Here is a 13,651-nt window from a genome sequence, read left to right as displayed (position 1 = left end):
CTTATGCGTTGGCGGATAGCCACAGACGCTGCCTCCCCTTTGATATTAGCTAAAATTATGGCCGATACCTGGGCATAGTTACCTAGTAACTTCATCCATAAGTTCAGAGCAGGCTCTGCTCCGTACTCGTTCTGTATTTGTCTTAACAAATTGGGTATAACTGCTAATGAAGGTATACAATGAGTTCTGGTATAAATGGCAGCAAAGACTGTACCCCAAGTGGTACAATCCTCTACTTGTGGTGTTATCCCTATGGGCAAGCAGATTGTTAACATTCTGTGTTTTTCATATGGGGTAGTATTCAGGACTACTGCCTCAAGCGGAGTTATTTTCTGAGCTACCCAGAATGGCATTTGTTCACGTTTTGTGGGCATTTTTCCCATTACTGCATGTAATGTTTGTGGTGTGATTTTAGTTGTGATTGAGTTCCATTTGTTGCAGCTATTGCTGTTGGACCGTAAATGTCCTCAGGATGAATTGCGTCATGTTTCTATAGATTTTAATTAAATGTTTATGTTGTAAGAGTAAGTCTCCTGGTGGCATTGTTTCAATGTCAGGATGTGGTGTGTAGGCTTCCAATATCAATCATGTTGCCCCTTCTCCGAGCGGGCCTAATCTTACTCTTACTCTTATATGGGGTAGGGCACCTTTAAACCAGTATAAATGTTCCTGGTAAGTGAGCAGATAATATTCCACTGGTGCATCTCCTTCTGTAAAGTAGTGAAATGTCTTTGTTCTTAAATTCGCTGCTGGGAATGTAACCCACAAATAAAATACCTCCGTTTCGTTAGATTCGTGTGCCTCAAACACGAAAGCTACTATGCCACCCCAAGGTGTTAAAACATGCTCCAGCAGTTTCAGGATGACTGTATTTCTGAATTTTTCTGCAATCGGAGTTGTGACTGCATCTTCTTCTCCGGCTGAGATGTGTAGATCCACTACTGGGTTATCCCTGTCTCAGTCATTTTTGTAAAGAAGAAGTTTGTTCAAGGGAACTAAGATAAGATTTTAACGCTGTCAGGATTCCCCCAGAGGCAAGCGCTAGCGGCGATCCACAGACTTCCGCGTCCCGAGACGTCCTGAACTACAGCCCCCAGAGGGCATAGCGCGTCTCGCGAGAAGACGCGCTTGAGGCTTAAAACAGGAAGTCTCCTCGCCTCCGGTTGTCGGAAATTCCAGTGGCTTGTTCACGTTCCCGTCCGATCCGCGTTCCACAGTCCGTGGCCTTTGCTGTACGGTAAGGGTGCTTGCACCAAAGATTCGTCTGAACCTTCGTGGTAGAGCGGCTGCTCCTACGAAGGATTACACTCGGTATCCAGAGGATTTGTCCGGCCTGCATTTTCGGCAGGCGGAGCGAGAGAGAGCCTCTCCCCGGATCTTGTTCGGCCAGCATTGTCGGCCGGCGGGGTGGTGGCCTCACGACTGGGCTTGCAGGGTTCATTGGCACTCCTAGAGCTCTGAGGAAGCTCGCAAGTGCGGGGCCCTATCATCAATATTTGTTTTGCTCATCTCCATAAAGATTGAAGTGTGAAGTGAACACGAAGGGAGAGTGTGGTGACTGCGTGCAGAGGATTACAGTGATGGGTGCAGTACTGTGGTGTATTGTCTAACTGTTTGTTCCGTTGACTCTATCTTAACAGGGGTTATCACGAGTGGTAGAGGGCTGCACTCTACCCCTGTGAAGTGCGGTGGAGTCAATAGGAGGGTAGGTGCTATGTCATGCTACGTTGCATAAACAGATCAGAGTAGGAGGTTAGCATAGGGGCTGATCCTTGTTCAATTTGTCATTTATACAGTCCAACATTCTGCCTCAAGCATTGCCAGCCCACCTCTCAAACCTGCCTTCTTACGTTACCTACGTCATGTTATGAATGGATATTATTTTCCTTTACAGGTACAAGGGCCAGGGGCAATACCACATACGGTACACAGTTTTAAGGGTTGTATATGTTAAGGTGATTCTTACTGTTGTGTGCTCTGTTCTTTTCTCATTTCAGATCTCCCTCCCCGGTGTTCCCTTCCTTTCCTTCCCTCACTTGATCCTTCCGCTGACCTGCGCTGTAACAGCATTCAGGCTTGGTTAGATCAAGAGGTGGACCCCTCATTCTTCAACCCGCTCCTGAGGACCGGCCGGCATTACAAACGCACAATTTTTAGGAACACTGTGTCCTTCAAGCTTGATTAACCAACAGCTAATAAATAGGATTTTTCACCTACTCAGCTGCGGCGGAGTTTGTACCCACCCATTCAAGATGTCTCTGGTGTTTTGTGAGTAGGGGTCTCTGAGAATAGCACGACTGTACTACTCAGATTCTACTGTTAAATACGTACCCAACCAACGTTGGTGGCGCCATGTCATGTAGTTCCTATATTTCCTATACAGGATCTGCTCGTTCGGGTAACAAACTGTGGGTTTGGTGGCAGAATGGTTCCAAGCACCCCCACCGGATATGTCAGCCTATTTACATTAGATAGGTCACAGTGCCACTAGAAAATCCTCTTATCGGTGAGAGAATAGTTCCTGGCAACCTCAGAACATGACTACCCTAATCCCTCAATCGTGGAAACAATATACTACTTTTCGCTCAGTAAACTCATGCTCACTTAGTTTGTATAAGGATTTATTGAACAGTTGTTATTCTTGTCTAAAATAGATTTGCTGTAACAACCACTAGACAATAGCAGAGATATATGATTAGCAGGACTACGAAAGAAAAGGGATGGTAAAGCTCTACAATCTTGCAGTAATTATGAATATATACAAGTACATAAAACACATGACAAGAAAGTGCGTACTCCTATGATGCCCCCCTAACTAGATGTGCCCAAAGGTACCTAGCATCGGTGTAGGTGTTATGCCAAGAATCCCTCTAAGGTCTAGTCCACCCCATTACCTGAGAAAGAAGAGAATATGGGACCCCGTCCTGGTCTCGAGTTGGACACCCCACGAGGAATGTTGGACCACTGCTAGCTGAAGCATCTGCATGCAGGAACCTCAACGTCTCTAGTCAGTGTGTCAGCCGGGAAGTCACGGTCTCCTCAGTCTCTCTAAGAAAGACATGATGCATATATACCCACAGGTCTCCCCAGGGGTCCTACCTTGCTGTCTTACTATGTCGGCCTAAAAGGATGACGTCGGGCTTGAACTTTATACACAGGAGATGTTCGTCCTGATGTCAGTCCTGCTGTGCTTCCAAGAAGCCTCATGCATAATGTATGAGTTTGGAACCAGGGAAAAACCTGCGTTCTGAAAGCAATGTCGTATCTAGGTAAAAGTTCAGTCCCTATGAACCGTTACATATGTAATGTAGGGAAGGATGTAGGTGAAAGGTTGCAGTGTTACCTGCGCCTATATAGGGTACCTACATGGAATATAACACCCCCGGTTAGTTGTTAAATTCTTTTGATTATAGGGGCACCTCAGTGAGGCTAAGGAATGGTGGGTTTTACAGCTGGCACATCCAGGGGAATGTTTCTAATTGGGGCTTTGAGATTTCATACCATAGATGACCTGCAAATCGCCCTTTTTTAGGTCAAACTTTCGAGACCTATTGTAATTTCTTATGTTGGGTTAAAGCCATCCCCAGCTTTTGATTTGTTTGTTTGAGTGTCCATCAAAAAACCTTGCTTGCCAGTGGTCAGTCCTGCCTCTTTGTCCCTCCTTTCTCTCTTCCATTCCTACCATGCAGCAGGGACTAAGTACTGTCTCATCACACTACAGTTCTTTATCTGTTCTCTGGGGGACCATTTTTTTCTTTGTTTCCTGCTCGGTTTCTGTTTGCTTGTGTGTAGTTTCGATACCATAGGTGATTACATTTAAATATAGTTTTCCTCCCTCCCACTTCCTCTTAATTCCACAGTTGTAGTGGGGGTACGTCTTTCGCCATGCCTCCTTCGTTGGTTATATTTTTCAGGCTTTTAGCAATTTTCGATGTCGACTGTCATTTGGGCTTTTTTAGTTGGATGTTAGTTGGTTTTGGGCTTTATTTTAATGAGGATTGGGCTTGTTATTGTACTTTTTATATGAGACAGAAGGTTTTGTAACTGTTTTCCTGCAATATGAAAGTGTTTACATTTAGTAATTTTTTATTTAAAAGATATACGCTTATTCCTCCCTTGAAAAGAGCGTGCTTTGTGTGCATGCATTAAATAAAGGACCGTGCACTGGACACCTGGGGATGAGGGCGTGCCCTGACCCTTCTCTTCTGTGCATGGCGGTCGCAATGTCACTTTAGCGGCCTTGCCTCCTTTGTTGTAATTGAGAGGAGAGTTGCTGACAAACAAGAGTGCTTCTGTGTCAGCACTTACTGTACGGTCCCCCGGGGGCACAAGGGCACCTTTGTTGTTTGGGAAACCCAGTGTGCAGTGGGGTCTCCCTCAGAACGGCGCCTTTTCTAAGGACTCGTGCTGCATGGATGGTACACACTGAGTCTGCCAAGCTACCTCCTGACATCACACACGCATGCGGCAAAAAGGTGTTTGTTGTTATAGTAAATAACGGCAAGCTTTTGTGTATGCTTCACCCCCGCCCCTTATCCCTCCATCCTGCAACGTTGGAGCCGTAAATCTTTTCCCATGGAGGAGATGGTGTCAATAACATTGAACGGATTGGCCTCGTTGGTAAAATGCTGGCCCAGCGGGAGCTAAATTTGTGCTTCTGTAGTGTTCTATATTCACAGTGAACCGCAATAACCTGTTGTAATGCAGCCAGGGTAAAAATGCGTTACACATGCTTTTGTCCCTCGGGAGCGGGGGAGAACTAAGATCTTCCCATTGAGCGGGTTTATGTATTTAAATATTACAGAACTCTACATCTCTCCTCTGTGGGCAAAAATGCAGAGCACCTTGAACAAAAACTACGAAGGGCATGAAGGGTAAACAGTCTTGGAAAAGGGTGCCAGGGGCAGACAGATGGGTTCACACTTGTTCTGTTATGCAACAGTAAACCTGGAGATCACATGGCTCCAAGTCGTTTTTCAGGGCAATGTAAAAGTGGAAAGCCAGGTCTCAACGCTGTTTTTCCAGTAAAGAGAACTTGTTTGAGAAATAATACGTCCAAACACCAGTGTTGTACACAGTACTTCCCACATAACCTGGAAAATACTGGCCTGCCTCTGGGTTTTTATTCTGTTTTCTGTACGTGGTACTACCGTACAGGGTTTCACCCCAACAGCTGAGCTTCCAAGACCTTCCTCTTAGAAGAATACAATTCAACAACACCAGGTCAATCCTTGAGCACTACTGGTGTAATCAAGGAAAAGCTACTCAGCTTACACAAACTTAAATATACATATATTATTGCCGTGGAGAAGATCTGATTTTAGTAAACTACAGACTTGTTTCAAACTACGTGTTTTAGATGCCCAATACATTGTCACATTCTTGTGTTATTTGTTCTATTTATGTGACTTAGCAGTGGCTTGCAACATTTTTTTTTCAGAGGACGGCTATTATTTTCCTAGAATTTTGTTACATAATGTTTAGCTATTACCATCGGTTTTACTTGCTCAAAAGGTAGAAACAAGCGCGCTGCATGTGCTTGAAATGTATTGTGGTTCTACCTTTCAAACGAATAAAAAAAAAACACACACACGCTCCCTAACGAGGATTCATTTTTCCAACAGCACTCAAGCGCGCTGGTACACCAGCTGTGGCAAACAACAGAAGATAGTGCTACAAATGAACCTAAAAAAAGTAATCATTTGCAATGAAATAGGTCTCACATTAATGAAAGTTTAAGCTATTGGCGTTGCGTTATTATTTTCAACTCCAATAGCTCAAACCTTTAGTATTGCGAGACCTAGTGCATTGCAAATGCTTGTTTCTCTTGTCTGTGCTCACCAGCTAGTTAAGCTGAGTGGAAATTTCACTCAAATACAGCACCAATCTAGGACAATAGCCATTCATGGTGTGCTAAATGATTAGTCAGACTTTTAGACCCACTTAGATAGGACTGTAAAGGTTGATGTGTTAAATAATGTGCTTGTTAGGAAGTTGTCACTTTGGCCTCATCACTTTGGTTGCTTGTACTTAAGTTGAGAGCTAGGTCAATTTTCACATGACTTGTGATCAGATTAAACAGCACACAGGTGACAAAGGTTAACTTAAATGAATAAACATTTTAATGATTTTTGGTGTCAATCATAACAAATTATTTGCAATATAGAGATGGACAGAACCATATGGGATTTGATCTGGAGATCGAGACAAGATAGCTTTCCCACCCCCAATGTGTACTTTAGGACACGTACAAATACAATACTATCAGTCTGAGAAACCCTTATTGAAAACGGTGGGCTTACTACTGTCACCATGCGCTCCGATTTATCATACCCAGGCCTTTACTCTGGAACTAGAATCAGACCCTTTATATATGTGGAACCTAAGAAATTCAATGACCTTCTCAGACATACTTCAGGATTACAGATATGGTCATTGGAGATATGTAGAAAGAAATGTAACCTTGGCATTAGTGAGTGACACCACAACACACAATTTAAAGCCTGGGTCATGCCCATTATATTTGAATTAATTGCCACTGGAGACCCTACCCCAATAAAAAAAATGTGTTAAAACAGCAGGCGATACAAGAAGACAGATTACTGCCCTACATAACCAACTCTTAAATGACAGCACAGCAGTCCTCCTTTTTATTCGTCTCAGGACCAGGAGTGTTCTGAGGAGAGTTCTGGGGATTCTACTTTTATGCAAAGAGCCTAACTATAGGTAAGGGAAATCCTTTTTCCACTCTCTAAACAAGTTCTCTGCTGCTCCTCCCACTCCCGAAGGGTCTGGAGCCAGCCCGACTGGAAAGACAAAAGGGAGGTAGGCCTAGGACTGAGCTTCATCGGCCAGTGACAGGGTAGGCATCTTTTGACCTCAGGAAGTGGGTGAGCACAGCCCCACAGGCCTTCCTGTCATGGAAGAAAACTCCCTTCCCACACCAAGGGTCCTTTGTCCACTGTCTGGCAGTAATACACATCTCACCACAGGGGACCCATCATTAGTCAGGTGACAGTTAGACATTGACATAAAGGCCTTTTGGATGGTGTTTAGACAATATATTGAGTTGGAAATATCGACTTGGAAAAATATGAAGTTAAAATTATTGTCACATGGAAATATCTTCAGAAAGAATATCATTGTCATGAATATCGATTTTAAGGTAAGATCGATTTTTTAAATATGGTAGTCATTAATATCGGTTGCAAAAATATAGATGTTTATAATATCTTGTCTTTAATTATTGTAAAGTATTTTGGTATATCATTTAAATGAATATGATGTAATTTTTTTGTATAATTATTGTTTATGTTTTTAATGTATTTGTATTTTGTTTTGTAGTTATTACATTTAATTAAAGTAATTTTTGTTATTTTTAGTACCGTAGCGGGTTGTGGGTGTTTAGGAGCACATGATGGGAAATAATTTAATTATAATAAATTAATGATAAATTTTTATTTAATATTATTACTTTAATTAATAATTATTTATGTTAATAGAGTAATTAATTTTTTTTAATGATATTTTATGTGCGGGTTTTAGAATTTATAGGGGTACAGGGTGGGAAGTAATTCAATTTTAATTATTGAATAATTAATTAATATTAATTATTTGATTGATAATTATGTTAATAGTGATAAATATTTTTTAAATATACATTTTATGTGCGGGTAGTGGGGTTTATAGGGGTAGAGGGTGCGATGTAATTTAATTTTAATTAATAATTGTCAATTAATATTCATTATTTAATTGATAATTATGTTAGTGGTCTAAATATTTTTTTTTAGGTGTGGGTTGTGGGGTTTAAAGGGGTACAGGGTGGGTAGTAACTTTAGGCTAAGTAATTATAGTCAATATTTTTATTTAATAATGATTATTGAAGTTATAATTAATTATGTTAATTATGAAAATAGATTTTCTTAACTAACATTTTGGATGTGGGTTTGGATTTTGTTGGGGTCTATATTAGGAAGTAAATAACATTTAAATTAGGTCAGAATACATTTTTTGATTGATATGTATTCAAATTTCAATTATTATATTAATTGTGTAATTAATTGTTTAATACATTTTAGAAGGATGTACATTTTGTGGGGGTATATTGTGAAAAGTAAATTAAATGTTATTAAATAATTAATTCTTATTTATTGATAATCAGTTTGTTGTTAAATATTTATATTAATAGTGTAAATAATTAGCTTTTTAAAGTTAAGTTTTAGGTGTTGCTTGTACGTTTTGTGGAATATGGTGGGTGGTAACAAATAAAAATGATTTAATGAATAGTTTTTGTTAATAGTTTATAAATAATACTTTTTATATGAATTTTTTTGGGGGGATTTACATTTTAATAATCTTTGTAATTATTTATAATATGTATTTAACAATATAATATATATTATTTTAAATATTATTATATGAAATGTATTTTTGTTTTTATTGTTTATATTTTAATGTTTTTATTTTATTTTTTAAATTATTTTATTGTTTTGCAGAGAATTTGTTTGCTTCTAATGTAGTACTGACGGCAGTGGGACTATTAAATTGTTTCCTTATGCAATCCAACACTTTCCTTACTGTTGCTCTGACTATAGTAGGAATATTACATTGTATGCCTTTGCAATCCAACACTTTCCCTACGTTTTCACTTATTGGAGTGGGAATAGTAAATGTTATCCATCCGCAATCCAACACTTTCCCTACTGTTATACTGAATGAGGGGGACTAGTACATTTTACCACTCTAAAATTCAACACTTTCCCTACTGTTGCACTGACTGGAATAGGAAAAGTAAATGTTACCCCTTTAAAATCCGACACTTTTGCTATTGTTGCATTTATTGGAGTGGGAATAGTAAATTTGACCCCTCTGCTATCCAACACTTTCCCTACTGTTGCGCTTATTGGAGTGGGAATAGTACATTCTACCCCTCTGCAATACAACACTTTACCTACTGTAGTACTGATTGGAGTGGGAATAGTAAATTTCACCCCTCCGACATCCAACAGTTTCTCTACTGTTTGATTGACTGTAGTGGAACTTGTAAATTTTACACCTCCTGAGTTTGACACTTCGGAGCCTATTACGATGTCAGGCAGATGCGGCCGCTGAAACGGGACTGACCGACCTTCGGCCAGCGGTCCCGAACACCTAATACCGATGAAACCGCACATGATGCGGTCGCATATTCCCATTACTCTATGGAGGCTAGTGATACGGACATTAAGCAGCCATAACACAAGCTTCCATAGAGGAATGAGAGTCTGTGTTTATCCCTGCAACCCCCTGCAGGCACCTCAAGGTTTCCATGTCGGAAAAGCTGGCATGGAAACCCTGCCTGAAACTGCATTGTAATCAAGAAGGCGGATACGCCTTCCATTGGGATTGCGGGCCGGTCTCCGACTGGCAGACAGGCTCCTGGAGCCCGTCGGAAACCAGCAGAATCGACTGGCCGGTTTCAATTCTGACCAGCTGTAACATAATAAGCTGGTCAGAATTCAAACCGACGATGAGTGTGGGAAAGCCTCTGACCTGAGGTCGGAGGCTTTCCGACACTCATCATAATCAACTCCTTTAGCTACTATTCATAAGTTGAAGTGGGAATTGTATGTGAATACATTTCAAAATTTTGTAGTTTACTTTATATTGTTTTCATTTATATTAACATGTTTTTGGTTATTTAAGATTATAATATTTATATTTACTAATCTTTTTATTATAATTTATTTTTAGTAAATGATACATTTTTATTTTGCTTGACTTTTTTATTAATTACAATGGTTTGTTTTTAAAATATTTTATGATATTGGATGTATATATATATATATATATTTGTTATTACTTTTAAAAAGTATTACAAAAATTATATTAATTACAAATATTTTAGTAATATTTTTAAATTAGATATATGTACATAAAAATATGTTTATTACTATATATGTATGTTTTAATGTTTTTAAATAATAGTTATACTTTTCAAAAATATATTTTATTTTGATTATATTAGTATTATTATTTAATTTAATTAATGTTTATTATTTATATTTGTATATATTTAAAAATCGATATTTTAGACAACTATTAGTAAAAACAATATTTTTGTAATTTTAATTATTAGTATAGGTAATCAATATTTTAACAATCAATATTTTTGAATCGATATTATAGTATGTAGATATTTTGGTAGTCGATATTTTGTCAGTGAACCCTTTTGGTTTTAGGCAGGAACAAGATACCTTTCTAAAAATATCTTTTTTCATAATAGTGGTAAAGTCTAACCCAAATGTTAAATTGCATTTTAAATTTCTAATATTATGAGTCCTTGAATTATTTTTTTAGTTGTTCCTCAACTGAAGTTAACACTTTAGGGGCCGATTCCGATGTAGTTCAAACAGCATTCCGACCGAATCGGTTCCTGAATACTTTGAGAGCGACTCAGACCGGGTTAGTCCGACCCAGCAATTTGGAAGCATCCGAATGCTTCCGGATACGAGTCTGTGGGACTCCCATTGACTTCTATGGGAGCCTGTGTTCTGTACGAGAACACAGGCTCCCATTGAAGAAAGGGATGGCTGGGGTAAATTGTGCACTCAGTGGTGGACACCCCATGGTACCTGCCACACTGTGCATGGTTGGAATGGGGGGGTCCCTTGGGTACCCCCACGGGCTCGATTTGGAGCACCCCGGGCAAAGGGGGGCCTGCTATGGGCCCCCAAAGACTGTTTCTGACAGCCGATTCATTCCCGGAGAAACCGAACCAGAATGGCTGTCCAAATCGATCAACGTACTCACTCACTCGGAAAACCGAGTCCAAAGAGCTGTACAATTGGGCTCCGAAAGGCACTACCTGTCCAAATGCCTTTTGGAACCAATTGGGACAGCCCTAATGGTTTTCCAGCATCGGAATCGTTTGTTGGGAAGTGTGGACGATTGGTTCGGAAACAAGTGTTCTTGATCGGATTCGGCAAATACGAATCCTATTCGGAGCCCTTCCGAACGACATTGGAATCGGCCCCTAAGTGCAACAGTGTATACATGTGTTAGCAAAAATGGGTTCAGCAAAATAAGGCAACAATCCAGGGGAATACCAAGTAAAAGATGGTCACTTCCAACACTGAGTGACAGGGTGCATGGATGAATGAAAAAGTGTACGAACAAGTGATTAATAGCTACAGAAGTGGAGCAAAGCCTCCAGCCACCAACCTCATTATGATTATCCTTGCACTCCACCAACATTTTACCCATGAACCAATCTACACACTCACCCACTCATTGATTCATCCATCCATGCACCCACCAACTCATCTGTTCATTCAGACATATATCCTTGTATTCACTCACCCACTCATTTATATATGCACTCACTCCATTCATTTTCCCTTTAACTAATTTTCGCATTCACCCATTCAACATTCCAGATAGCCACAAGCACAAAATCGCCAGTGAAGTAGCGATTTTCAAGGTGTGGCAGTGGTTAGTGGGTAGAATCACGAGGGGTAAAGCTTGAAAACCAAAGTCTGACAGCCATTTTTTTTTTACACCCGATGCAAAGAAATTGGCAGCAAGGACATATTACGGTAAATCGGTTCTAGATCAATTAAATGTTCACAAGGCGGCTGTACTTTAAAATATCAGTTAGGAAACCTGATGCAGAGATCATTGTGTGCCCAACAATGTCTTGCCCAGCAATTAAACACATTGTGGGAGAGCTCTGTGTTTTGTTCAGTTACAGTTTTACCGCCTAAAGTACCACAGAGTGCTAATGTGCCTGCTACAAAGTACATTGTGTAACATGTAGATAACAGATTTGTATTATATTTAGATAGGTAAGTGGGCTACTGAGATCAGTTTGTTACTTCCAGTTCATAAGTTGCAAAGATAATATAGCACATTGATCTAATTACCGGCATCAAGGAGCTGCATGCAAACTCTAAGTCATGAGTTTCGATTCTTAATGTGTTTTTTTCCAATCTGTTGTTATTCTCAGATTGCAAAGAAGGGTTCCTTTGGTAAGTAATAAAGTATGGTTAATTTAGACAACCACAATCGCTGTGTTACATTTTATATTGTGACTAAGGGGCCGATTCCAATCTCGTTCGGAAAGCATTTGGACCGAATAGTGTCCAGAATGCTTTCCGTGCAACTTGTGTCAGAGGAATCCGACCGAACAAGTATGATGCATTTGAGTGCACCCAGATACGATTCAGTTGGACTCCAATTGACTTTAATGGGAGCCTGTGTACCGAACGAGTACATAGGCTTGCATTGACAAAAGGGGTGGTTGGGGATAATCATGTTCCCTTTGGCTGGCACCCCTTGGTGCCTGCCACACTGTGCATGGTTGGAAAGAGGGGACCCTTGGGTACCCCCACGGGGACGATTCAGAGGGCCCCGGGTGAAGGGGGGCCTGCTGCGGGCCCCCTAAGACAAATTCCAGCAGCCTTTTTGATCCGGGCAAACCGAATTGCAAAGGCTGTCCGAATCGTTTATCGTACTTGTTTGCTTGGAAAACCTACTCCACAGAGCCGTCCGATTCTGCTCCGGAGGGCTCTATCTCTCCCAACGCCTTCCAGAACCGATTCGATCAGCGCTAAGGCTTACAAGGCATCATACTTGGCTGTTCAGAACTGTGAACGATTCGGTCGGGAACAAGGGCTCTGGATCGGTTTAGGCAATTCTGCATCCGACTCGGAGCCCTTACAAATGAGATCGAAATCGACCCCTTGGTGTATCTTCCAACCATTCACTCTTAAAGTAGGATGCCTCGAAGTATGGATGATATGTTGCTCCTACACCTAATTACCCTCATTGTTTTATGCAACATTTCTTGTACGTTGATTTACATACTTGCATGATTGATTGTGCCTCTGTGTATGATGTAAATTGCTCTCTACTATACTGGTATGAGTAGTGCTATAAAAGAAATAAATACAAATTAGTAGGTCCCATTGCTCCTAATGGAATGCAGACAACCTGCAGGTTCTGCTGAATTGTATCCATCGTCTGAAAATGGCATCAGAGCATATTCAGCATGCTTCTTGGGTCGTTCAGATCCCAGCACCCGTACATAAATAGTTGCCAGAACAGGGATCCAGCGGAAACACATTATTTTCAACCTCTGCTTGTAATTCTAGTTAACTTTAATTAAAAGAAATTACCTTATGCTCTATCTCAGCAGCAGTTGTCTTGGTTGACTCTAGCTTCTCCACCAGTTCTGTATCTCCCAAGAAACTTCCCTGCGCAGCTGAGAGCAGGGTCAGGAGTTCGTCTTCCAAGTGCTTCAATTCAATCTTAAAATAATTCTGCTGCTTTGTCAGTACAGACTGGAAAAAAGTGCAAAACAGCCGCCAAGTAATTAGAGGAAAATTGATAAAGTTCTGTCTGTGTTCATACTTTTTAAAGATAAAAATATTATTTCTACCATAAACATTAAAAAATAATCGAGGACCAGCGATATTTACTGTGTTTGTAGAACTTGCATACTTTAGTCCAAATAAACTGCGCAACACTTTTAGACTAATCCCAAAATAGAAAGAATGTTCTTATTTGACAGTAGCTCTGTTTCTCATGCTACCATCACCAAAGTCTCCCCACCTCAAATGGCGATTGTTTGGGAAATAACCTGCCAAGTGCCTGGTTTGTACTATTTTGC

The 13,651-nt window shown here is 40.3% G+C and overlaps 1 protein-coding gene across 1 annotated transcript in view; it reads right to left on the bottom strand.

Annotated features, from left to right (window-relative positions):
- Window positions 1-13,651, bottom strand: part of DNAH11 (dynein axonemal heavy chain 11) — a 3,007,685-nt gene that overhangs the window by 611,749 nt on the left and 2,382,285 nt on the right. The window contains exon 67 of the mRNA XM_085631597.1: window positions 13,158-13,322. Coding sequence (XP_085487723.1) covers window positions 13,158-13,322 — 165 coding nt within the window. The remainder of the gene's footprint in view (window positions 1-13,157; window positions 13,323-13,651) is intronic.

The sequence above is a fragment of the Triturus cristatus genome, chromosome 10 (genome assembly GCF_964204655.1).
Source record: "Triturus cristatus chromosome 10, aTriCri1.1, whole genome shotgun sequence".
Classification (NCBI taxonomy): domain Eukaryota; kingdom Metazoa; phylum Chordata; class Amphibia; order Caudata; family Salamandridae; genus Triturus; species Triturus cristatus.
This window is presented reverse-complemented; position numbering and strand designations above follow the sequence as displayed.